Source organism: Cyprinodon tularosa, unplaced genomic scaffold, assembly GCF_016077235.1.
Source record: "Cyprinodon tularosa strain WSP-4 unplaced genomic scaffold, ASM1607723v1 ctg98, whole genome shotgun sequence".
NCBI lineage: Eukaryota > Metazoa > Chordata > Actinopteri > Cyprinodontiformes > Cyprinodontidae > Cyprinodon > Cyprinodon tularosa.
The window spans coordinates 2082851-2108336 of NW_024039762.1; the positions used below are offsets into that span (position 1 = coordinate 2082851).

The 25486-nt window shown below is 36.4% G+C and overlaps 2 protein-coding genes across 2 annotated transcripts in view; both read right to left on the reverse strand.

The window, feature by feature from the left end:
• Positions 1–11417, reverse strand: part of LOC119777084 (protein MTSS 1-like) — a 56857-nt gene extending 45440 nt beyond the window's left edge. Inside the window, exons 1-2 of the mRNA XM_038275863.1 lie at positions 10917–11417; positions 6962–7023 (exon numbers count right to left, since the gene is read on the reverse strand). Of these exons, the coding sequence (XP_038131791.1) occupies positions 6962–7023; positions 10917–10988 (134 nt within the window). The 5' untranslated portion in view covers positions 10989–11417. The remainder of the gene's footprint in view (positions 1–6961; positions 7024–10916) is intronic.
• A 1529-nt stretch (positions 11418–12946) lies between these two features.
• mal2 (mal, T cell differentiation protein 2) lies at positions 12947–23662 on the reverse strand. The gene is made up of 4 exons (XM_038275771.1): positions 23419–23662; positions 17791–17961; positions 16144–16344; positions 12947–13920 (listed from the first exon to the last, which is right to left on the reverse strand). The coding sequence occupies exons 1-4, from the start codon at positions 23536–23538 to the stop codon at positions 13849–13851; spliced, it is 564 nt and encodes a 187-aa protein (XP_038131699.1). The 5' UTR covers positions 23539–23662; the 3' UTR covers positions 12947–13848.
• Positions 23663–25486: the final 1824 nt, after the last annotated feature.

Genomic DNA, 25486 nt, shown 5'->3' on the forward strand with positions numbered 1-25486 from the left:
CATTTTGAATCGTAAATTAATCGTTTCTGAATCGAATCGTTTGGATTTAAAAGAATCTGAAAAAAAAAAACGAATTATGTACCCAAGAATCGATTCTAAATCTAATCGTGGGAATCCCAAAGATTCACAGCCCTAGTATTGCCTATAAACTGACTTGGACTGGATCTTTTTGTAAAGAATCCAACTATCAGATTGGACTGTTGTGCATGGCCTAAACATGACAGAGATTTGGTCCAAATTTTATTCACATAATATGTCCTGACGACTCTTAAGACTTTCATTTGGGTTTTGTTTCTAGCCATTCAGGGGCAGCCTCCGAAGTCACAAACTGATAACCAGGGAAGCTCTGAAGATTTTCTGTTAAAAGGCAGAATTCATGGTTCCACCTATAAGGATGAGCAGTTGTAATGCATGAAACCAAAGAGTCAAAGATGTCCCAGACCACTGTGCTGCAAACAAAGTGTTTAATAACAGGAATACATTGTATTTAAAGTGTCTTTCAGGACACCCAAGGACATTGTAGAAAAACAAAAAAACAAAAACACAACATCATACAATATACATTATAATAAAAAAGTGAAGGCACTCAGTAGAGGTATGCAGACTTGAAAAGATGAGTTTTTAGCTTTGAAATAAACAGAGATAAAGTGTCAATATCACACATATCAGGTTTAGGGGCATAGCGGGAGAAATCTTTTCTCCCTCTGATGACGAGATGGGTAAGAGGCTCAGCAAGGTGGATGGAAGAGGAAGATCTAAGGGTATGGGAGGAGGTAGCAATCTGAAGAAGATCTGAGAGGTATGGGGAGCAGGCTAGAAGACCTTGAAAGCAAATAGGAGGATCTTGAACTGGATTCTGAAGCTGATAGGAAGCCAGTGAAGCTCCTTTAGGACTGGGGTGATGTGATGGAATGAGGGGGTTTTGGTAATTGAATGAGCCGCTGAACTTTGGACCAACTGAAGCTTATGAAAAGATTATTGAGGAAGAGAGTTGCAGTAAACGATGCGGGAGGTGACAAGGCTAAGGACCCGAACAGACTTGTTGAAGTGAATGTTTCGTTGGTGAAAATAGGCACAACGGGTAATGTGAAGTATCTGGGAGGTGAACGACAGAATGATATCAAGGATGACGCTCAGACTGTTGACCTGAAGAGAGGGAGAGACAGTGGAACTACCATTTGTAAGAGAGAAACTGTCTATCTTGGATTAAACCTATTTAGTTCCTACCAGGAGGATCTCGGTTTGGTTGCAATTGAGCTTCAGGAAGTTAGCGGTGAACTAGGCTTTGATTTCAACAAGGCAGGACGTGAGGAATGCGGGAAAGCATTTGGAGTTAAGCTTACTAGATAAACAGAGCTGGATTTCATCCGCATAACAATGGAAATGGATACAGAATTTCTGAGAGATATTACCAAGTAGTAGAATATAGATGATAAAAAGTAGGTGCCTTAGGACAGAGCCCTGAGGCACCCCGGATGTGACAGAGGATGGATCTAAGTAGAAGGAATTAATTTGGACGGACTAAGTATGGCCAGAGAGGTAGGAACAGAACCAGTGGAGGGGTCTGTGAGTGACTCCAATTGAAGACAGTCTATTGAGAATAATGGAGTGAAAAACTGTACAGAAAGCTGCACTTAGTTCCAGTAGGATAAGAATAGAAATGAGACCAGAGTTGGCTGCCATTAGGAGGTCATTTGTGATTTTTAGGAGGGTAGTTTTAGTACTCTGGCCAGGGCGGAAACCGGACTGGAATTGTTCATATAGGTTATTATACGTTGGATGGGAGGGAATTTGTGATGCAATTGCTTTTTCTTGCATTTAAGAAATTAAAGGCAAGTTGGAAAAGGGCTGGAGGCTATTGTATTGGTTCTGATCAAACCCAGTTATTTTTAGTGTAGGAGTGATTACTGCGGTTTTAAAGAAGGAGGGAAGTATTCCAGAGGTAAGAGAGGAGTTAATAATGACAGTTATGGTGAGGAGCGAAGCCTGGAGGCAGGATTTGACCAGAGTTATTGGGATTGGGTCAAGCAGGCAGGTGAAGGACTTAGAGTTACAAATTAAGTCGGAGATATTTGGGAGCTGAACTCTAGAAAATTAATGACAGATATTAATTTCTGAAGAAGATATATGTATGTATATATGATTGTTAATTCCATTGATTTTCTTATAAAAAAAATTGGCATTTTAGCATTAAAGGGGTTTGTCTGTCTGCTAATTTTGTGTCTCTTAGGTTTCAAATTCATAGCCGTTTTCATGACATATGTTTGGATTTCTGCCAACAGCAGGAATTAGTGTAAACATATATATGTATATGCATTTGATATCTCTGTAATGATTCAACTGTAAACATCAAGACTGATATTTTCACAGCTGAACAATATACACTGCGTTACACATTTTTAATGACAGATTGAATGTGCCCTGCTGAGTGAAGAATGTCTCTGTAATTACGCCGAGTTTGCCTCACTTCCAGGTCAATGGAGAAACCAGTGTGGGATCAAACCTGTTGTGTTCCAGGATTGAAAAAGTCATGTCCACACAACCAACTTTCAATCATCTCACTAATATTTATCCAGAAAAAATAATACTGAAAATCAAGGGGGCTGAAGAAAGACCCATGTCTGGTTATTCAAATGAATCAGTGATCAACTGTTTCAGGATTATTTCTTTGTCTTTACAATTACCTGAAGGTGTTTTTAGAAGGCTAGTTGGCTACTAGCTGCATTCTTTGCAATAAAGGATTATGACCACAGCAGGTATGAAGAGGAAAGAAGCTTAATGTGCACAAGTGTGCGTATGTGACCTATAATCACAGACCTACAGAGATCCGGCCACTTGTACGTGATGCATACCACGTAAAGTAACGCAACTGTCTTTTGAATCTTTGCTGAGTTTGTTTACAAACACAGTTCAAATGGGTAATTTGCAAACACTTGATATTCCATGTGCCAACTGTAAAACCTCCATAAACAAGTTGGGATTTTCCATCAACATTACATTCAGATTTCTGCGTTCAATTGGAGAACCTTCCCCAGATTGTCACAGGGAGGCTAGAAAGTGGATAAGCTCCAACAATCCTCCGTATTGGTATGAATCAGCTTTAAATACCTTTCTCATTCAGAAAAGTAATTCTGAATCGGTTTACAAGCAGTGTTTTGTGGGAGAGCTGACCAGAAGATCCATGGGTGTGCCCTGCATATGGAAAAAGAAACATACGCACAAGCATACGCAGATGCCTTTCTATTTAAAGCCCGGTACGGGCGCCATAACAACCTCTGATATCTGCCTCCACTTATTTAATACATGAACTCAATGATCTGTGTATCATATTTTTAAGCTTGGAACCAAATTACATCCATCACTTATTAATTAATTGCCTAAAAATGGATCAGTGTGATAAGCACCACTGGCTGTAAAAGATTATGGTACAAAAACAAACTCGTATGTATTCAGTCCAGCTGTAATAGTACTTGTTACTCATTGATTGCAGTAATTAAAAAATGTATATCTCTACAAGCTTTTACACTTCAACAAATATCTGATTGTTTTTGTTTGCAACTAAACTAAAGCTCACTGAGGCCTAATGCTCTTCCCAAATTATCCTGTATTTAGCACCATTATACTTCCATCAAATCTGAGCAGATTCCCTTCTCCTGCACAAGAAAAAACCTTCCTACAACATGATGTTACCACCATGTGACAAGACCTAAAATACTGCTTAATATCCCATCTATGTCTGGTGTGTTTTTGGGACATCAGTTTCATTAATGTTTCATAACAAACCTGTGAAGCTTTCACAGAAAAGTTGTTCATATAGTAACTGTAATTTAAAAAACACAGATTGAATATTAGGCTTCTGCCAACAATTGGTTTATCTATAAAGTTTTAAGGGGTATTTGAGGAAAAAGGTAAAGGTATTGGTTAAGTACAGATAATTCATGAAATAAACCCCCTCCCAAAAATATCTTGACGTTTGTGGTTACTACGTGAAATAAATATGAAACAGCCTAAGGGGTGTGAATGTTTTTCTAAGCCACTGTATGCACTATAAGAGCTTAAGCTTTGAGCCGTACTCCAACAAGGATTTGACTGCTACCACTGGTTTTAAAATCTGCACACACCCATGCTATAAGTCAAGACAAACGACTTTAACAAATCTATTCCACAGGGCCTTGGCCGGGCCAATATGAAGTCCCAGTAGGGAACGCCACGGCACAGCAGAGTGCTCTTTACGACAATGATACATTCAGCTCTGCTGCTGCCATCTATTCTTAGAGAAGCTGAAACTACAATGTGACTCAAATGAAACTCATAGAAAGAGGTTGTGTTTGGTGAACCTTTTCAAAACATAGCATAAGTAGTTTAAAGCATTGTAAATGAAACATCATAAGAAACTTTAAATATCCCCTCATATTGTCAAAAATTTGTTACTTTAAGCACAGCTCTGATATGAATGCATCCACTGAAAAAGAAAAACTAACTGCGAACAAATTTACAGAGAAATTGCCTAATATCAGAGCATGTGTTTTTAAAGAAAATAAAACCCCACCAAACAGCTCCTACACTGTAATTGGCCGATATCCTGGCCGCTTTGTGAGGGTGAGCAGAGGGGCTAAATTACAGAGTAGACTGCCTTTAGCTGCATTACACCCAGCGACATGTGCTTGTACCACTGCTAGCTGGTAACATCTCCTGACCAAGATGAGAAGAAGGGGTGTGTTTGTGTTTTACTGTTAGATGACCAAAATAGAGCAAACAGATTACAGAGGTGCAAAACTCTAGAGTGTAAAGGCTCACTGGTCTAAAAATGGACAGAAAGGATTTGACACCGGTCGACCCAGAAAAACAAAGCTACGTCTTTATAGAGCCTAATATCACAACCGCTGCTCTGTTTGGGGGTGGGGTTCCTGTGCCTTACTTCACCTGGAAAAGCCTAGTCTAAATATACTACAGAGTATTGTAGTATATTTCACTGAATGAACTTCAGTGTAAAGCAGGAAGCCAACATTTCTGAAAGCACTCATTGAGCGGTTCTGGGAGAATGTACGGCGCTCTGAACTGCAATGGTTTGTAGTGCTTTTTAAAGAAGCATTTTTTTTTTTTGGTGTAGGGGTGCATTCCTAAAATAAATTACAATATTTTGTTTTTAGCATTTTAAGTTACGAAGTTAGGATTCTCTTGTTTTGGGGTTGAGCCACTTGCTGGTCAACAAGTATCAGCAGTGAGGAGTTGAGAGCTGCAATAGTTTACCCTTCAGCTCACTGGACATTGGATCCATAGAAAAAAAATTAAGTTCCATGTAGAACTACACTGCAAAAACGTTCTGAAAAGTAGTAAAACAAATTTAAAATAAGTGTATTTACCCTTAATTTGGGTGCCAAAATAAGATGATCTGCCAATGGAATGTTAATTTTTACCCTTAAAATAAGGTCATTAGAGATTATGCACTTGAAATAGACTGCAGTTGTTTTATCTTTTTTTTTTAATTTAAATTGTCTTATTCCAATGGCAAAGTGTCTCACCTGCTCAATTCAAGAAAAAATGCACTTAATTTAAGAGATATTTACTTAGATTTACATTTTTTGCAGTTTAATAGCGTTTCACATTTGTATACAGTCCCTGCATGAATTCTTTTGGAAAGTTTCAGGGCTGCAAAACACATGTGAACCCTTATGACACAACAAGCAGCCATAGTGACCAGACGAACGCAGCTAGCAACCAGCTAGGAGGGGATGTAAAGACGTTTGTTTGTTCAACACTCACCTGATGACCAAGGTTAGCATTTTAGTTTCAAGCATCGAGTCATTAGCAGCCAGCTAACAAATACCGAGACATTCTCAGAAAGAAGGGTCAGAAATGTAACCCATGAATGGAGGCGAGTCTTGAATAACATTTCAACAATAATCAACCAGAACCGAGAGGAAAACAGAAGCAGACTCAGCAGATTATTATTATGTCACTGAATCTTTAAAGAACCGTCAGTAAGAATCAGCATTAGGACACCTTAACCGGTGGGGAAATGCCATGTACAGTTAATCAAAGAATAATTTAGACCACAGGAAGCCTGTATTTGCCGTACTTGTTGGACAAAAATCTTTTATCCCGACTGTCACAAGTTGTTTGTCCTCTGACACGTGGCCACTTAAATCCAACTAGAAGAGCTGCTGTCTGCCATGACTTGGACCGATTATGGTAGATGGTGTATAAATGGACAAATATTGAAAGATTACTGAAGTAAAACAACTTCTATTTAAAGGGGGGGGATTAGAAATAATTACAACTAAAAATGTTGAGAAACAGATTAGATGTAATATTGTTATTATAAAGCTACACGGCTTTGGTAAAACATTTTTATCAAGTACAGATTCAGTTGCAAAATTGGGTTTACAGTTGAAAAAAAAAGTTTGTTCAATTGATGCGAATGTGATCCTTTGAACATTTAGTTTAACTTTAAATATTATTTCCCCAAAACAAAAAAAAACAAAAAATTGGTCATAGTACAAGCAGTATTCAGCTTCTGGCATTACTTCATTATCAGCTCATATCACTGTAGCATTGTGCCACAGCATGAGGATATATTGGTGGAAACGTTAAAATTACAAATTAAACCACTTCAAACCTTCCTACCGTTCATCCCAGCTTTTTCGAAAGGTAATAGATATCATTTCTGTGTAAGTACTGTGTAATATTTTCTTTTTAATTTTACAGATCAAAAACGCCTCCAGAAATCTCAACATTATGCTTCTACTATTGTGACAACTTTAAAAGAACAATGCAGGCCAAAATGATCCACTGACTAAAATAATAAAAGAGGAAACTGCATAATTAAACTTGAAATAGAAGACCAATGAAGAAAAAAAATGATGCTTAAATTTAAAATGTGTTTCGTTTTTTATTTTTTTTTTGTTATAGACTGGAACAAACAGAAAAACACCACATGTGCACATAGTCACGCACTCACCTGAGCTGCGACTGCAGTTTTCCAGCTTTGGTGATAAAATCTTCCCAGATAGGGCAGCTGCTCTGTGGGAGCAAGAGATAAAAAAATAAAAAAAACAGCATGATGCAATTTCACCATCAGAAATTTTTTTTTTCTTCTCACGATTATGAACCCAGCAGCTCAAAACCTACAGCCCAATCCTGCTGCCTGAACTCACCTGAACAGGAGTGAGATTGCTTATAAATGCAGCCCTGTTAAGTCACTTATCACGGTATGTTTTACTTGCAATTATACCTGATTGTTTCATGATTTCAAAATGTTAATTGTTCACAAAAACAGACTAAAATCTAATATTATACTACCTCAAATTGTTTCCCAAAAACTATGCTTTATTTAGTTCAATTAAAGTCAGATTTACTCAAGATTTAATGGTGAATAAAGATTACCATCATGTCCTCCTTGCGTGTTAGGCTGCAAAATGGGTCATAGGCCTCCTTTGGAGAGAATCCAACACAATGAGTGCACTAATGCTATGGTATAATGAGTCTGGTTCCAGATGGGACACTGATCTTTTTTCTCCCCCCCAAAAAAATTTCTGAGCTAATAGTAGTCGAAGAGCTTTGCACTAAAACAGCTGCAGAAAGCAAAGCCAAAGGAATGAGACAGAGCACACTAACAGAACTGTAAAAAAGGAGGGAAAGATGCCTAAAGAATATGTGCATTTTTGTCACTGTTGTGGCACTAGTGTCAGGAGCTTGAGGAATGTCATGTTGTACTGTCGAACATAACACCCAACAATTAAGTTGAAATCCCCAAATTTCTTTATGTGTTACATCACCACCACAGCTTCTGGTCTGTTTCTCACTCTGTGGGACTCTAGATCCTTCACTTTACTCATTTCAAGCATCCTTTTAATATATTCCCTTATTAGCTTCACCTTTGGCTTCCTACACTCCTCCATTTGTTGACAGCCTCCCTCTAAGAACTGCTCTGGCCACCAACTATAATGTCACCCCACTTAAGAGGCAGCTTTATGTTCTGGAGTTTGGACGTTAGATTTATGCTATAAAAATAGCAATAAATGGTTGTGTTTTCAGCCTTAAATGTTTATCTTCCTTCTTGTTCTTTATTTCTTTCTTTGTGCTGGCTTGTATGAATTTAAATTTACAACCCTTATTCGCATATTTACCTGAGCTACTAGGAGTTACCACTGAACTATGTTCCCTGGAGGCACTGAGGATCTAGCAACCATTAGAAATGCAGTTAGAGAGACTTGACAGGTTAAGTCATATACACTATATTGCCAAAAGTATTTGCTCACCTGCCTTGACTCACATATGAGCTTAAGTGACATCCCGTTCCTAATCCATAGGGTTCAATATGACGTCGGTCCACCCTTTGCAGCTAGAACAGCTTCAACTCTTCTGGGAAGGCTGTCCACAAGGTTTAGGAGTGTGTTTATGGGAATTTTTGACCATTCTTCCAGAAGCGCATTTGTGAGGTCGCACACTGATGTTGGACGAGAAGGCCTGGCTCTCAGTCTCCGCTCTAATTCATCCCAAAGGTGTTCTATCGGGTTGAGGTCAGGACTCTGTGCAGGCCAGTCAAGTTCATCCACACCAGACTCTGTCATCCATGTCTTTATGGACCTTGCTTTGTGCACTGGTGCACAGTCATGTTGGAAGAGGAAGGGGCCAGCTCCAAACTGTTCCCACAAAGTTGGGAGCATGGAATTGTCCAAAATGTCTTGGTATGCTGAAGCATTCAGAGTTCCTTTCCTTGGAACTAAGGGGCCAAGCCCAGCTCCTGAAAAACAACCCCACACCATAATCCCCCCTTCACCAAACTTTACACTTGGCACAATGCAGTCAGACAAGTACCGTTCTCCTGGCAACCGCCAAACCCAGACCCGTCCATCAGATTGCCAGATGGAGAAGCGCGATTCGTCACTCCAGAGAACGCGTCTCCACTGCTCTAGAGTCCAGTGGCGGCATGCTTTACAACACCGCATCCGACGCTTTGCATTGCACTTGGTGATGTATGGCTTGGATGCAGCTGCTCTACCATGGAAACCCATTCCATGAAGCTCTCTGCGCACTGTTCTTGAGCTAATCTGAAGGCCACATGAAGTTTGGAGGTCTGTAGTGATTGACTCTGCAGAAAGTTGGCGACCTCTTCGCACTATGCGCTTCAGCATCCGCTGACCCCGCTCCGTCAGTTTACGTGGCCTACCACTTCGTGGCTGAGTTGCTGTCGTTCCCAAACACTTCCATTTTCTTATAATACAGCTGACAGTTGACTGTGGAATATTTAGGAGCGAGGAAATTTCACGACTGGATTTGTTGCACAGGTGGCATCCTATCACAGTTCCACGCTGGAATTCCCTGAGCTCCTGAGAGCGACCCATTCTTTCACAAATGTTTGTAAAAACAGTCTGCATGCCTAGGTGCTTGAATTTATACACCTGTGGCCATGGAAGTGATTGGAACACCTGATTCCAATAATTTGGATGGGTGAGCAAATACTTTTGGCAATATAGTGTATCTTGTGACTTTATAAAATAGTATGGTGCATGGGTTTTTTCTTCAACGCGGTCTTGAAAAGTAAAGTAACCAAACCATTTTCCTACTGTACCTCTGTTTGCCATAATAGTCTCAAAAAGGCTTTCTTCTAGGATTGACTCTATTCAGCTCCATCAAACTCCTTTTCAGGTTAGACACACTTTCCAGGAGGAAAAAAAAATCTCCCCGGCATGACACTGCCACCACTATGTTACATTGCTGAGATTCTCTGATTCTCATTCATTTCAATCGAACAGCAAATCGGTATAACAGGCACAAAGTTTCACGTATAGTCACGTCCGACCATTATGAGGTCACTTCTTCAGTCTGTCTTTTCATATTCACATGATGGATTAAACAGTGCTCAAAGCGTAGATACTGTTATTCTTTTTTTCATTTTAATTTTTAACTGTTTTTCCATCACAATGTGTTTTGTTTTTTTATCACTGCTGCTAACCTTATCAAGGCTGAACTTTAAAAAAATCTATTTTTGCTTACTCTTTTTTTTTACATTTCTGTATACAAAATGACAAAATAAAATCTAAGTCTGTTTTATTAGCTGATGACATATGCAATGTGAACCCTGGCCTTTATAATGCTGTTAGTTGACTTGCTCAAACAAACCTCAGAGTTTGAAATATGTTTTTATACTGAAATTAAATGAAACACAGCAAGATTCGATTTACTAATTAGTTGACTTGAAAAGTCACTTGGTTCTACACAAATAGATGCCTATTTTTTTTTTCAAATGCAGAACTTCATTTCAGTTCATCACATGAATCCCATAAAATTGCACAAAAAATGAAAAAGTTCAGAGTGCACAAACATTTTTCTAGCCAAGTAAATATAAGATACAACATGTGTATTTTTTGCTTCCTGAGTACAATCCTATATCAGCTGTACCATAACATAAATGATGGGAAAAAAATGAGTCTGGCAGCATGCTACAAGTCAGTTGTAGTAAGTAACAGAGAGGGAAATGGGCATGCAGAGGTGCTGAAGACCTCAGTCCAAATTCATAAAAATAAAACTCCTTCACTCCAGCATACCTATTGGCTGATTTGTCAGTCTCTCTATCTCCTGGGTCATTTTCTACCCTGATAGCTAAATTCCAGCATGCCTTCAGACACATATAGCAGCTGGGGGGTTGAGGAAATGATGTGTAGTGCTTTTACAGAAATTAAATGCCCTAATTCTGACTGTCCAGAGTGGAAGGAAATGATGGAGCCACATTTATTTCAGCCTGGATCAAAAAAGGAGCACAGTCTGCTACAATAGAAAGTTTTGATTTGGTATAGATCTAAAAAAGCTCCAACCCCCCCAAACATGTGTGTCTATTTTAGTTGAGTTTATACCACTAAATATTTAGTTAAGAGGTTTTCAGCTACTTAAAGTTTTTTTTTTTTTTTACTTACTTTCATGTCTCCAATGACTGTCTGGAAGAGTCCTCCAAGAGCGCTACATTCCTTCTCGATAACAGCCTCCATTTTTCAGGACCAGCTCCAGTGGTCAGTCCTGACTTCTCCAAACGCCTCCGCTGTCCAAGGGAGCCAAAACTTCCCCACCTCCCCCCAAAAAAAGTGTAAATAACAAAACTCGAACGAGCAATTAAAATAGTCGGCTGCAAGAAAACTGAGAAATACGCTCTTTTATAGCAGTCAGGTGTGTTAAAAACACCGTCCAGTCCTGCTATGGGGCAGCGCTTAAAATCAAAAGAAGCCTTTGGGAAGAAAAAAGAGATTTAAAGACCAGCTTTCCCTCCACGACGCCTCGTTTATATCCATGGCTGGACCGGGAATATAGTGAGAATCAAGCTAATCCAAAAATATGGTAGTGATACTCGGTATCCCAACAGGTAAGCAAGTACCTACCCTCTTCACTCTCTCTACGCTCCAAAAACTGAACGAGAGGACAACATTAAGAAAGATTTAAGCTAGCTTCGTTAATGTCAAGCTACATCCGAATGGTGATCGTAAAAATAAAAGCTCACTAAATATGTTACTAGGTTTCCTAAGTTCCTGCTTTACAACGATTCAGATATCAAAATAAATGCTTAGAAGTAAGTTTTTAATCAATCATAAATATAAACGCAATTTGCTTGTTTTATTGAAGTTCTTCGGATGTCTACGTCTTATTGTGAAAGTCTACGAATGTGCGTCCGGTTTGTCACCTGTGAATGGAATAATCATTCGCATACATCCAGTAGGCAAAATCCGAAGAAAACGCTTTAAATGCGTAAACAAACTAGTTTACGTTACTTCATTTAATTCAATAACATTAAAAATGTTTGTTGAAGAAAAGTTGTTAAAAACGGATAGAAACTTGAGTTAATAACTTGAAAGCTCCTCTGTAGATAAATGAGGACACCTAGTGGCCTAAATAGTAACTGCAGTCTGATAAGATTTTTTTGCTTTTGGTTTGAGCACTGCAAATATGAAAACTACTAAACTTTTCTTACTTATTTTAGAAATCTTTTGTATCTGTTCTTCAAGATCAAACCACACATCTAATATAGTCTCAGAACTCTAAATAACCTTGTTAAAATGAGATAATGAAAATATGAAGAAACATCTAAAAAAAAAAAAAAAAAAAACTTTTTTCTAACTTTAGGCAGTACCTAAGAAGAACAAAAATGCAAAAGCTATTATCTGACTGTAAAACTAACAATACCTGATGACGTTTTTGGTAGGATATTGAATAAATGTGCCATACTGAGATGTAAAAGTATTTGCAAACTCTACCATACAAAACATGTAAGTACTTTATTCCCAATTATCAAAACATTTTTTATAGTTTAACTTTTCTGGTAGTTTTTTCAGTCTGAAGCTCTGCAAGCACCATGTGCCACATTAAGCATACTAAACATGTGATTAGAATCCCCGGTGATCTACCATGATTTAAATATTGTATTGAAGTAGCATAATCTTGAATTAACAGCTAGTTCTTGAAAAATCTGTAATATTTTAATTTTTCAGTTAGTTAGAAAGTTTAAAAACATTTGACTCATGTGACTTTACCTTTTTGCAATATATGACACAGAAGCCCTTTTTTGAACTACTTGCAGCTTTGTTTAATTTTACATATGATGCTGAGAATTGAAATAAAATAATTAGAAAATATCCTTCAAATTTTTTTGATATTACTTTTGAAAGTGTACTCAAGATAAATTAAAAAAAGTCTGGATAAACTACAAGCTATAACAGTAACAGGTAATACAAGTTGCCTTATACTACCAATAGAAAATATCAGTCCAGGTCAGTCCTAAATAAAGCTCACGTCAGTGCTTTCTATCCTCCAAATAAATCGAAGAAAAGTTATGTAAATCCACAAAATGCACATATTTCATTGGCTAACATTTTTCACATGCATTTCTCAAGCTTGTGAGAAAAGAACACTTATTTCTGTTGGTAGCTCTATGTAATGACACATAAAATACACACTGTAATAAAACACACATCTGTTTATTTTAGTTCATGAATTCATTTCAGTTTTCAAAAGTAGCAGGAGTCAAGACAAACTTTCGAACTAAAAATCTATTAAATAATTTGTCTAATACAAACAAAAAGTGCACAATAAATGAGATCATACACTGTGACATTTAAAATCAGTTAGATTAACACAGTTAAATAATACAACAGTTCAATATAAAACACTAATAAAATGCTTTCCAAAACTTATGCAGATAAAAGATCCACCTAAATGAAGACGTTTGAAAATTTATGAAATTTTCTATCTTCTGTTTAATTGATGACAGGATTATATGATTACATTTAAAGTGAAATCAACAGATCCAAAGATCAACTAAAGCAAGGACTTCAATCATAACATTCAGTGCATGCCAAATTTGAATTTAATGTGTCTGTTATAATACTGGAAAAGCTGTTATTCCCATATTAGATGAGAATATCTGACAGTCCTTAAAGCAACATATAGTAGTATCAGATACATTTAAACATCAAGAAACGCAGCTAAGACCAAGTTTTTCAAAGCAATAGATCGTTGTTTTTTTTTTATTAGTAAGGAGTAAAATATGCATTTCATTTTGCAAAATTAGTCAAAAGTCTAAAAATAATAGCTTTACAGTATAAAGCCATCTCTGGTCTCTTTCTAATTTCCAGTGGGTTCCCGCTGAGGAACATTTGACTGAACTTAACAAAAACGGATCCATTTGGTGTATAGGAGACATTTTTAAATAACAAAAAAGTATGATTGCTGTGTGGGGTTTGCTATGTGACAAAAGCATCACGTTGGAGTAATAACAGTGTGTACTTCACCGGAAGAATAACATTGATTTGTATAAGACAGTCATGCTGTTGTTAGGATGTTACTTTATGTTCGTCGTCCTGGTTACTTCATCCATCTCCTGAATCCCATAACCATACTGCAACCATAGCAGAGAGTCACAAAAAATGCAAATATCTGGAAAAAAAAGGGAAAAATAAAGTAAGCCCACAAAAGCATATAAAACCCCCCCCGATATTTTATAGAATATACAGTGATGTTTCAGAATATATGTAAACATCATATATACAAAAAGGCAGCTTTTAAATGAAGGTCTTTATTATCAAGGGAAAAAAGGGGATTGCAGCGACTTATCCAAGAGGTCAAAACTAAACAACATCCAAAGAGCTGCAGGTCTCTCGCCACAGTTAGGGTCAGAGTTCATGCCTCCACCATTAGGATGAGACTGGACAAGGCAGAGTTCCAAGACCAAAACCATTGCTGAGCAACAACAACATTGAAGCTTGTCTGCATTTTCCAAAACACATGCTGATAATCTCCAAGACATTCGGGAAACTCAGTGGGCTGATGTGACAAAAGTAAAACTTTTAGGAAGGTGTGTTACACTTTACACCTGGTGTGAATGTCACACTGCATTCAGGAAAAAACATCATTATAGCAACCGTAAAATGCGTTGGGGGTAGTCTGATGGTGTGGGGTCCATCTGCTGCTTCAGGACCCAAGAGACTCGCTTTGTTAAAACATTAACTCTGCTGTCTGTAATTATTTAAAACCACACCGGCAAGTCTATCTCTGAACAACTTCAAGAAAAACAAATTAATTCTTAAACCTCAAAGTCATATCCTGAATACTATAGAGGTGAGATGCTGCGATATGACCTTAAAAAGGCATTTAATGCTGGAAGAAAATGACAAAAAAAAAAAATTCCAGTCAAGATGATTAATAGCTTTTCTGCAAACATTACTTAAAGAGCTGTAAAAGACTCATTATAGCTTCTCGCAAACACTTGACTGCATCAGTTGCTGGTAAGGGCTGCCCTACCAGTATTAGGTTTAGGGGGAAGTAAAGTCAATATATATATATATATATATATATATATATATATATATATATATATATATATATATATATATATGTGTGTTCTTTTTTTAACACAGCCATGTTGGTTTGACTTTTTTTCTCTTAAATATAAAAAAAAACTTTAACATTTTAAAAGCTGCATTTTATTATCTAAATTTGTTCCATGTTCTGAAATACTCAGGTGGGACAACCATGGAAAAGCAAAAAGAAATCAGAATTGGGGAAAACACATTGTCCCACCACTGTACCTAAATAACATTAGTAATAATGGTAACGCTTTCTTTTACAGTACATTAATAACATGTAATAACATGGTAATAACATAGCAAGTTACACTATATTACTAGGTAACAAGAATTTTACTTAGTGCTGTGCTTCAAATTTTAAGCGGAAAAGGTAAAGTCAGACATCTTAGATTTCAAACCGCTATTACCAGGTAACTCATATTCATTTATTACTTGCTATATAACAGAAAACCAAACCTAGAAGACAGCAAGCCATTTTTCTTAACTGAACTCTTATTTATCAGTACATCTTGAGCTCAGTTTTATATTTGTAGGTGGTGGGTGGTCAATAATAGAAAATGTTATGTGGTAACCTAATGGTAATTACAATTTTACATGGTCACATACATTTGTAATAATTACGTGCAGTTTATTATTTTGAAATCATATACCTTAATCTTGGGGTGAAAACCCAAAAGTTTTGCTTAATACCAAGTACTATAGTTGCTTCCTATGTTATTACCATGTTATTACTTGGTTATTGATGTACTGTAAAAAAAAAAAAAAAAAAAGCGTTACAGTAATAATATGAAATTCTCTGTTAAACTGATTCTGGCATGAAGAAAACTGACAATTTTGTTTCTCCTTACTCAGGATTAGTAACATTATCTAAACAAAACACAGGTCACACATTTAAAATGCAGTTTATAAAATACCAACAGGCCGTGTCTTTGTCCCCGTACCTGCAGAAGCGGAAATAATTTAGCAACAGGAGTGCATTTTGGCTGCACATGGTTACTTTTGTCATCAACACAGATCTTTTATTTTTTTTTGTTTCCCATAAAAATAAAACCTACCCAAAAAGAAACAGTTTTAACAAATTATAAATTTTGTGAAAATCTTTTTACATGATGCTATAAATCGTAGAAACACTAAACATTGCAAAACTGTCAACTTAGCAAGAATCTGCTTTTTTTCCCCTTCACTGTTTTAATGAAGCCTCATTTTAGTAGAAATCTGCTCCTTATTTAAACTGGAAAACCTCGGATGAAAATGTTAATTTCTTTATAACATATTCCTCCTAAAAACAACTGACCGTAGCTGTCACGTTAATGCTGTACTGTGTGTAAGTCATCACAGTGAAAATGTTGCCCCGGGGGTAGGTTATACACAGGACGGACTCGGTGCTGTTTGGTAGCGAGTTGACGTGAGCTCCTCCATTCGCTGCCGTCGTTGCCGCCTCCAACACAAACGCAGAAAAGTAGAAGAGCAAAGCTAAAAAGTGGTAAAACAAATCCTGAGGAGAAGAACAAAAGGATATTTGAAACAAATAGAACAAAATATTTAAGACATATATTTCAGACATAAACCAATTAATTGATTATCAGTGTTCAATTCTAAATGGAAATCTGCTAAACCATAGTTTAGGGATCTTCCATCTCCCCCCAAAGATACAGCCTGTTTGATTTAATTTGCAAGTAAAAGACAAAAAAAACACAAACCATAAAATCATAAAAACCAAAATCAAGAAAACATAAAGAACAAGGATGCCTGGAAGAGATAAAAGAGAGGGAGGGTGTGTCTGAAAGGGAGGAGGGTTAATGAGAGTTTGTTTCGGACTACTGTGAGCCCGGATGGACAAGAAGGAGCCCTTTGTTGTGTTTCAGTGTGAGCTCACCATCCATGTCACTCATTGTTCGGCTGAAAACAAACAACCCTACACTCCCGGCTACTCCCTGGAGCAGAGCATGGAGCAGGAGCAAAGGCTAGCTCTGTCTGAGGGTCCAGACTTGAACCAAAAATGTGAGGTCACAACATCAATATAATGCAGAGAGAGCTCTACACTTTGTCACTTTAAAAATATATCATGTATTTTTGTTAAAAATATTTTCTATTTGGATTGTGCAGCCAACCTGGTGACTTTATCTGGGAGGCTACTATAAAAGGCTATGCTAAGCCTTATGTAGCATTTATAATGCAAAAAAATCACAAATTCAACTTTTCAGGGAAAGACTTTATAAAAATTGACAAGGATAACTGAAAATATCAATTAGGTTTGAATTACAGCAGTGTGCAATATATTCAACCACAACTAATTTACTTATTCTTAAGCAACGTAAGCTGTCTGTAGCCAAATAAAGGGGGAAAAAAGACCTACCCGGTACATAAAACCAGTAGAAATATTTCTCGATTACTTTATAAAGTAAACCCTAACTCATTTATTTATCAAGAAAGTCAGTTTAAATGTTCTTTTTTCATTGCATTTACCCTGTTTCTAATTAACATTGTTAATTATTGAAATCATTTCTTGTGTTTTTTTGCTTGTGTTGGTTTCCAAATTTAAACACTGAACACCACATCACAAAGTTTCCTCTAACCTCAGTACATAAAACCTCTTTAACACTAGTTAACCAGGTTTTAAAATGTTGTGATGGCTACTTTTCTAATATTGTATTTTTTTATAAGCACTTATTCTACCCTTTCACACTGGATCTCTTGGATAAAAAGAAGGCTCTTGAATCAAAAAAGAGCTGGTTACAAGAAATATAACATGATAATATTTAGAGGTAAGTAGCAAAAATCGCTGTTTTAGAATATCTGTCTAAAGTTCTCAGTTAGTTCAAGAAGTCCAGCGATGCATGACGTACAGCTGAGGAGGTAGACACACTAACGGATACCCTAAACTGTCGTGTTTTACTTATATATCCCATTTAAAACTATTTTTGTTAAATTGGCAGCTTACCACAAAGTTCCAGTTCGTGTTGATGCGGTCAGCCAATCTGGTGATGAGCAAAGTGAGGTAGCAAGAGGACAGAAGGAAGGTGGTGATGGAAACAAACATCACCCAGCCTTGGAGCAAAGGGACGGGCACATTGGAGGATGCCACCAAGATCCATACCAGACCTCCGAATAACTGGGAACAGGAATAAATATGGTGAGAAAAGTTCAACAAAAGTGGTACGTTTATTTAGGTTTGATGACTTGGCACTGCCCTGGCAACTGATCTTATAGAAAACCGTTTCTTATCTCAGCACATATGCCATTTTGAGAATCAAAGCTTTTCATTCATCCCTAATTGTACAGTGAGTAAATGAAAGGGTGGGAAGTACAGTATTCAAATGCATTTATACCTAATCTTTAAATTTTGATGAACACAGATGGACAAAATTGTTTGCACCCCTCGTTTAAAGAAAGAAAACCCACAATGGTCACAGAAATAATTTGAATCTGAGAAAGATGATAAAGACAAATTTTATGACAATGAACAAATAAAAGTCAGATACAATTTTTTTTAACAATGCTTCAAGAGAAATAAACTAAAGTAAAAGGCCTAAAAAAAAAAAAAAGGGGTTTTGTTGCCCAACCTTTTAAATCGATCACTGCGATCAAACAATTTTTCTAGCCATCAGTGAAATTCTGTTCCTCTCAGCAGGTATTTTGGCCCACTCCTCATGAGGAACTTGCTCCAGTTGTTTCAGGTTTCAGCCTCTTTCTAAGATGCTCAATAGGTCAGGGCCAGTGTTGCCCCTGACCAAACTGGTGCCCTAAGTGAAATGTTTTTTGGAGACCCCCCAGAAAAAAAAAAAAAAAAAAAAAAAACAAACCTAAATAAATATGAAATAAAATCTTCCACCTGAAGTGAATAAATATGAAATAAAAAGTATATATCGATCCTGTTGCGGTGAGAAATACAAACAAGATGTGTTTTGGTCTTACTATACTACATTATGAAATAAATGTAAATACCAGCCCAAGAAAAAGCAAAAGCAGTTAATACAAATACAAGAACAACTGCTTCTACTACTACTCCTACTGCATAGAATAAGAATCATGATAAAAACTACTCTTACTTCTTTCCATTATTATACACTATATTACTGCTACTACTTCTAGCACCAATACTACAAATAATACAGGCTTGTTAGTACTACTACTTCTACTAATATTCACAAAAACTACTCCTATTGGCTTTTTATGTATTATTCTATTATAATATTTTTATATTTTCATTATTGCATTATTGTTATTATCATTATTATTATGTAAAAACTGCAGTCCTAAGAAAGTATAATAGACTGATATAAAAATGTACATTCATGTTTAGTTTTCCTCTCAGTTACTCATTTCAAGCAGTGTTTCTCTGAACTCCCAACAGTCATCTTTTGAAGAGACTAAACTTACCAACAGATAGTGACATTTATCTTAAAAAGTTAATTTTACAGTATAACTTGATTTAAAACTATAACCAATATTTCATATATTGGCTAAAGTTTAAACGACCACCAACTGGTGTTTTTTTTAAACTCTTTTTCAGCAGAGGTGAATGCATAGAGCATTAATGAGGCATTTAATAAATGTTATCAGGGCCACTGGAAAGAAAATAATTCTTCAGTCTAGAACAGGGGTGCTGAAGTCCAGTCCGCGAGAGCTACTATCCTGCAACTTTTTGATGCAACCATTTTTATCACACCTGAATCAAATGAGTGGCTCGTTACCACGCCTCCGCTGAACTAAATGAGGGGATTGAGGTTTTAGATTCAGGTGTGCTAGAGAAGAGATGCATCTAAAAGTTACAGGTAGCTCTTGAGGACCGGAATTGAGCACCCCTGGTCTACACAGACTGGAAATAGAGATTCCCATCTAATGAGCGGAATCTTAGGTGTTCATGTCACAAAGTTTCATTTGGGCGTGCAGTTGGCGCAGTGGTTAGTGCCATGACCCATGTACGAAGTCCTTAGTGCTCAATGCGGCCGACCTGAGTTTGAATCCAGCCTGTGGTCCTTTGCCGCGTGTCTCTCCTCTTCTCTCATACCCCCTTTCCTGTCAGCCTACTGTCAGAAAAACGAGCCACTAGTGCCATAAAAACTAAAAAATTATCCTGTTGAAAGATCCATGACCTGTGACTAAGACCAAGCTTTCTGACACTAAGCAACACATTTCTCTTTAGAATCCTTTGATAGTCTTTAACATTTGCTCCAGATGTATTTTACCATCTGACACCCTGTGTCAAAGCAGCCCCAGAGCATAACAGAGCCTCCTCCATGTTTCACAGCAGGGACAGGCTTCTTTTCTTTATGCGTTTAATTTTTCTGTCTGTGAACATAGAGCTAATGTGCCTTGTCAAAAAGTTCAATTAAGCCTCATCTGTCATTAGGACATTCTCCCAGAAGCTTTGTTGATTGTCAACATGTGTTTTGACAAATTCCAGTCTGATTTCTGTATGGTTTATTTCCAACAATTGTGTCCTCCTTGGTCGTCTCTCATTGAGTCCACTTTGGCTCAAAGAACGACTGATAGTGGGACCTGACAGTGATTTTCCATGTGCTTGAAGTTCACTTTCAATCTCTTTAGAAGTTTTTTTCCTGGCTGTTTTGTCACAAGTCATATTATCTGTCTATTTCATTTATCATCAGTATTTCTGCAGTGGCCACATCCAGGGAGTTTGGCAACAGTCCCATGGATCTTATATTTCTGAATAATATTTGCATCTATACTCACTGGAATGTCAAGCTGTTTAGGGATGCTCATATATTCTTTACCATTAACACGCTTGTCTATCAATTTATTTCCTTGCTTTCTGAGACAACGCTTTCCTTTGCTCCATCTGGTCCATGTCACAGAACTGCACAGTGACTACCTGTAGCCCTATTAATAAGCCAGTTGACTGATTACAAGAATGTAGACACTTAGATGTTAATCAGTGGACACAACTTGATTTAACAATTTCCTTTATACACAATATTTTCAGCTTTTTCAAGCGGTGCCATAGTTTTTGTTGAGGCCTGTTTCATGAGTTTACTTTTTAAAAAATCATTCTGGTTGAAAGGCAATTTCCAAAGTTCAATTGATAATTTTCTCAGAATTTTTATTCATTTTGTCATATTAAAGTGATTTCTGTGACTGTTGTGGGTTATTTTATTGCATTTAACGAGGAGCATAAACAGTCTTGTCCATATATCTATATATTTTGGTCCAAATCCAGTCCAGTTTGCTTTATGAATGTAAAGTTAAATGTCCAAACAATATTACTTCCCTGTGGTCAATACTTGGTCAAATAACTTAGAAAGAAGCCTGGAATGCCAAAAGCACTTGATAGGCCAAGGTAAGTACATCTTTATCATCGCAGACAGGGCAGGGTGTGCATAGCTTAGCAGGAGATACATTTTTTCATTGGGTAATTGTGCAAACTTTTGAGAAGCTCTGGGATCTCACACTTGAGAATCTTATGCTTTCAACATATCCAAAAACCAGCAATAGTTGATGATGAAAGTTTTTCACATGATTGTGTCGGATGTAAAAGGAGATGCTGGACAGATATTTACGCACAAGGCAGCAATCTTTCTACACAAGTCAAACAAAAGGGATAGAGTATTAAAATGTAATTTTACCACATGTACACAAGTAAGAGTAAATTGTTTCATCAAAATTGTGAAGTAATTGAGCCTGCAGGAAAATATATGTACCAATATCTTCTCAGAATCAGTTTCATGTTTCATTTTAAGGACATTACCATCTTTTATGCCAAAACCAGCTCTTTTCCTTTCCAAAATCTGGTGAAGAGGAAATACTTCATCTAAAACCTTATCAAATATTACCCTGTAAATAAAATCTCAAATCATATCTAAATGTATACACAAGTTGGAGAATATCTTAACCAATTATTTTCCTGTAACAAGTTAGTTATGATTTACTAAATGATTTTTTTTCGTAGAAAAAACAAAAAGACTGAGACTCCAATACGTCTAAATATCTTGGGAAAGCCTAGATTAGCATAATGTGGCTATTTTAAGTCGTTAGCTGTTTTTTTATATCTGGGTTAAATTGAAGACCATCATTAGATGTATAAGGGACATCTAATTATAAAACTATCCATGTGGTGTTGCATGTCAAACAGTTACACTGAATAATTAGTTTGCCATTCCCTGATTAAAATGTTTTAACCATTCAAATGCCTGGGTGGAGGAAAAGCTTCACCCGGATCCATGTTTACCTTTGAGCTGAGTCACAGGTAGTTGTTGTGGTGCATTCAGGGACATGTATTGTAACTGGTGTCAGAACTTTAGAATCTACTACTGGATAATTAGACATTTGTAATGATCTAATAGGGTGAATATCACTGAGTCACAAACTGGATGTAGTCAGTGGGCTTAGAGCTTAACATGTCTGCTTTATGTGGACTGAAAGGCTGCTCAGAAGGAAAGATACGAACATAAAAATCAGTCACAGTTTAGTTTTCTGTTTAAATCTAAATGTCTTTTACTTATATGAAAGCCAGTGCAATGCAGTGGTTTTTCTTTATGTTGGACAAGAAAGCTGGTCAGAATTGATGGGAAAGAAGAAAGAAGAAAAACCTGTTACAAACATTTGATGCTAAGGCTGATTATCTTCCTCAAGGACAATATATTCTGAGCTATAACTGAACTATTTAAATCAAAACTCATTCAGATTGGCCCAGTTAAAGTCCAGATCCGCTTCCATTTTAGAATCTATGGGGAGATTTGAGCACTGATTGGCAAAGATGTTTTACACTCAAATTAGTTTGAGTGGTTTTATAAAGAAGAGAATGTAGTTTCATTCTCTGGATGTGCAAAGCTGCTGGAAAAATACTCTAAGTACAATTATGGTGAGCTTGTTTATTTCAACTATGTAAATCATATTAACTTTTATACCGTGGAACAATATTGAAAATCCCTTCACAATGCTTGCAGTTGTGGATTTTTAGACAACAAAGCAGCATACGGCATTTAAGAAAGTTCACAAATCTGACAACTAGTCTTACTTCAATGCAAAGCATTAATAGCTGATGCTTTATGTCTCATGACAAGAAGCTACTGCCCAACAAATTAGATGGGTCGCTACTACTCTAACAGCAAGGTGCAACTTTGGATAAAAGCTTAAAGTCAGCATTTGAATGCCAGTTTCCATCCAGAGGCCTATAAATGGCCCCAGCAGCAGAGCAGTTTCCAGATAATAGTCAAATTATCCAGCAGATTAGAAGTTACTTATATTGCAGAGGTCACCTTGCAGGGGAAAATGTGCTTTATTGCAGGAACATGTATGGCCCTGCCACAGTATTCCTCATAAATAGAATGAGATAAGGCTAATGACAATGCAAAATGTGGCCATAGTGCAATAACAATAAACTGCATGCCAGATTTATTTTCAAAGCAGCATGTTTTATTTAAGGCAATCACAGACAGGCTTAGTTTTTTTTTAGTTTACACCAATCCATGCATTAGAAATAAAAACAGTGTGTTAAGCATGGACTCTTATCAGAGGTTAAACATTAATTTTTAAAGAAATAACAACTTAACCCACACTGGCTGACTATTTGTTCGTATAAAACCACTTACTGCAAAATGACACTTACTATTTCCAAAGAGACAAGCGCTCCAGAGTATGTCCTCAGCACCCCCAGTCCCAAAGGTAAGGAGATAGTTGGCGTTGGGAAGGAGGTGGCGTCGGGGTTTGGTGCTGGTTCCGACGACATCTTCTATCTGCGTCCCTCTCCACTCCTCTGACTCTCTCTGTCCACTCTCCCTCAGAGGGAAAAAAAAAAAAAAAAAAAAACGCAGCTGAACAAAAGACGGGAGAAGGGGGAGAAATTCCTCTGGACTCATGTATCCCCCGAACAGGTCGGACAGGTGCGGCGGCCACTCCTTCGAGGCGTGAGGCATTCAGGGAAGTCAAGGAAGTTTCTACATCCACCTGTTTTTCTTTAAACTTCGTGTCAGAGGTCAGATTGGAATCTTATTTTTTTATACAATATGTTAAAATAAGCACAAATGAAAACAAATAGATTCCTTTTCAAAGACATTAAATTACCCAGAATTGAAATATAGTTTAATTAAACTTTTGAAAGTGGGAATAGTAACGTGCAGCCTATTGTGCAATGAATTCCTGAGATAATCTACTAAGAATAAGCCTACTCATTCAGTTAATTTCACGCCCTTAATGTCAACACAGAATAATAATGCCTTCTTTGGCCCTGTGGGTTTGCTGCCTTCACCTGTAGCTATGTTCCCCAACTCCAAGTAAAGGCAGCAGTACCTATTCATCTATTTTAAATCTACTGGCTGTGTGAAACATTTAATCTAGAAATGGTATAACTTGTCCCAGACGTTGATTTGCAAAAGAGCTGAGAGTCAATGGGTGTGCACTGTTTAGATTTCAACACACAGAGACACTTGGAAGTAAAACACATGTAAATTAGTATTAATCAGGGTTTAAGAGAAGATATTTGATTTAAAAGACATATTGCAAAAGAAATAATGCATTGTAAGATAGAAAAAACACATATGCTCTTAATGAGTTTTTTTTTATTAAAAGGAATACTGTTGAGAATTTCAGCTTTCTATCTTAAGCCATAGTTAATGATTGTCCAGGTTATGTGAGACAATGTTGATATAACCTCTGAGAGGGCACGGTTCATTTTAGTATTGAAACCCATTCAAATGAATTTAACCTCCTGGTTATTCTGAAAAAGGTCTGGAAATTGATGGAAACCTTGTCTGACCTGTTGTAGGTGAGAATTGTAAGGGCCACATTTTTTATGCTGCTGTGCATATAGTTGAAGCATATTTAACCCAGTTTTATATATATATATAGGCCCTATATATATATATATATATATATATATATATATATATATATATATATATATATATATATATATATATATATATATATATATATATATAGCTATATATATATATATATATATATAGCCTATATATATATATATATATATATATATATATATATATATATATATATATATATATATATATATATATATATATATATATATATATATATATATATATATATATATATATATATATAATGTGTGTCATGTGTATCCTGGGCCTGATAGGACCTGCATGGAGTTTGCATGTTCTCTTAGTGGGTTTTCTGTGGGGAACATTGCTTCCTCCCATTGTCCAAAAGCTTGACTGCAAGGTCAACTGGTGTCTCTAAACTTCACTGAGATGTGATTGTTTTTTTCATTTAACACACAAGAACATCAACTTCAAAGAATATTAAATATTGTGTATATATATATATATATATATATATATATATATATATATATATATATATATATATATATATATATATATATATATATATATATATATATATATATATTAATATACATACATACATATATATATATATATATATATATATATATATGTATATATATGTATGTATACACATACATACACACAAAAAAATGCATTCAGACAAAGTTCTGCAAAATCAACGAAAACAATGACTTCATGAGAGGTAAATCCAGGATTGATAAAAGCCTAGCCCTGTGGTTCTCAAGTCCCACCTTAGAGAATGAAAACTATGTTGACAAAAATGGTGAAAAATAAAAGCTGTATTGTTTTCTCTATTAAAGCTTCAAATCTGCAGCTCTAAAGATGAAC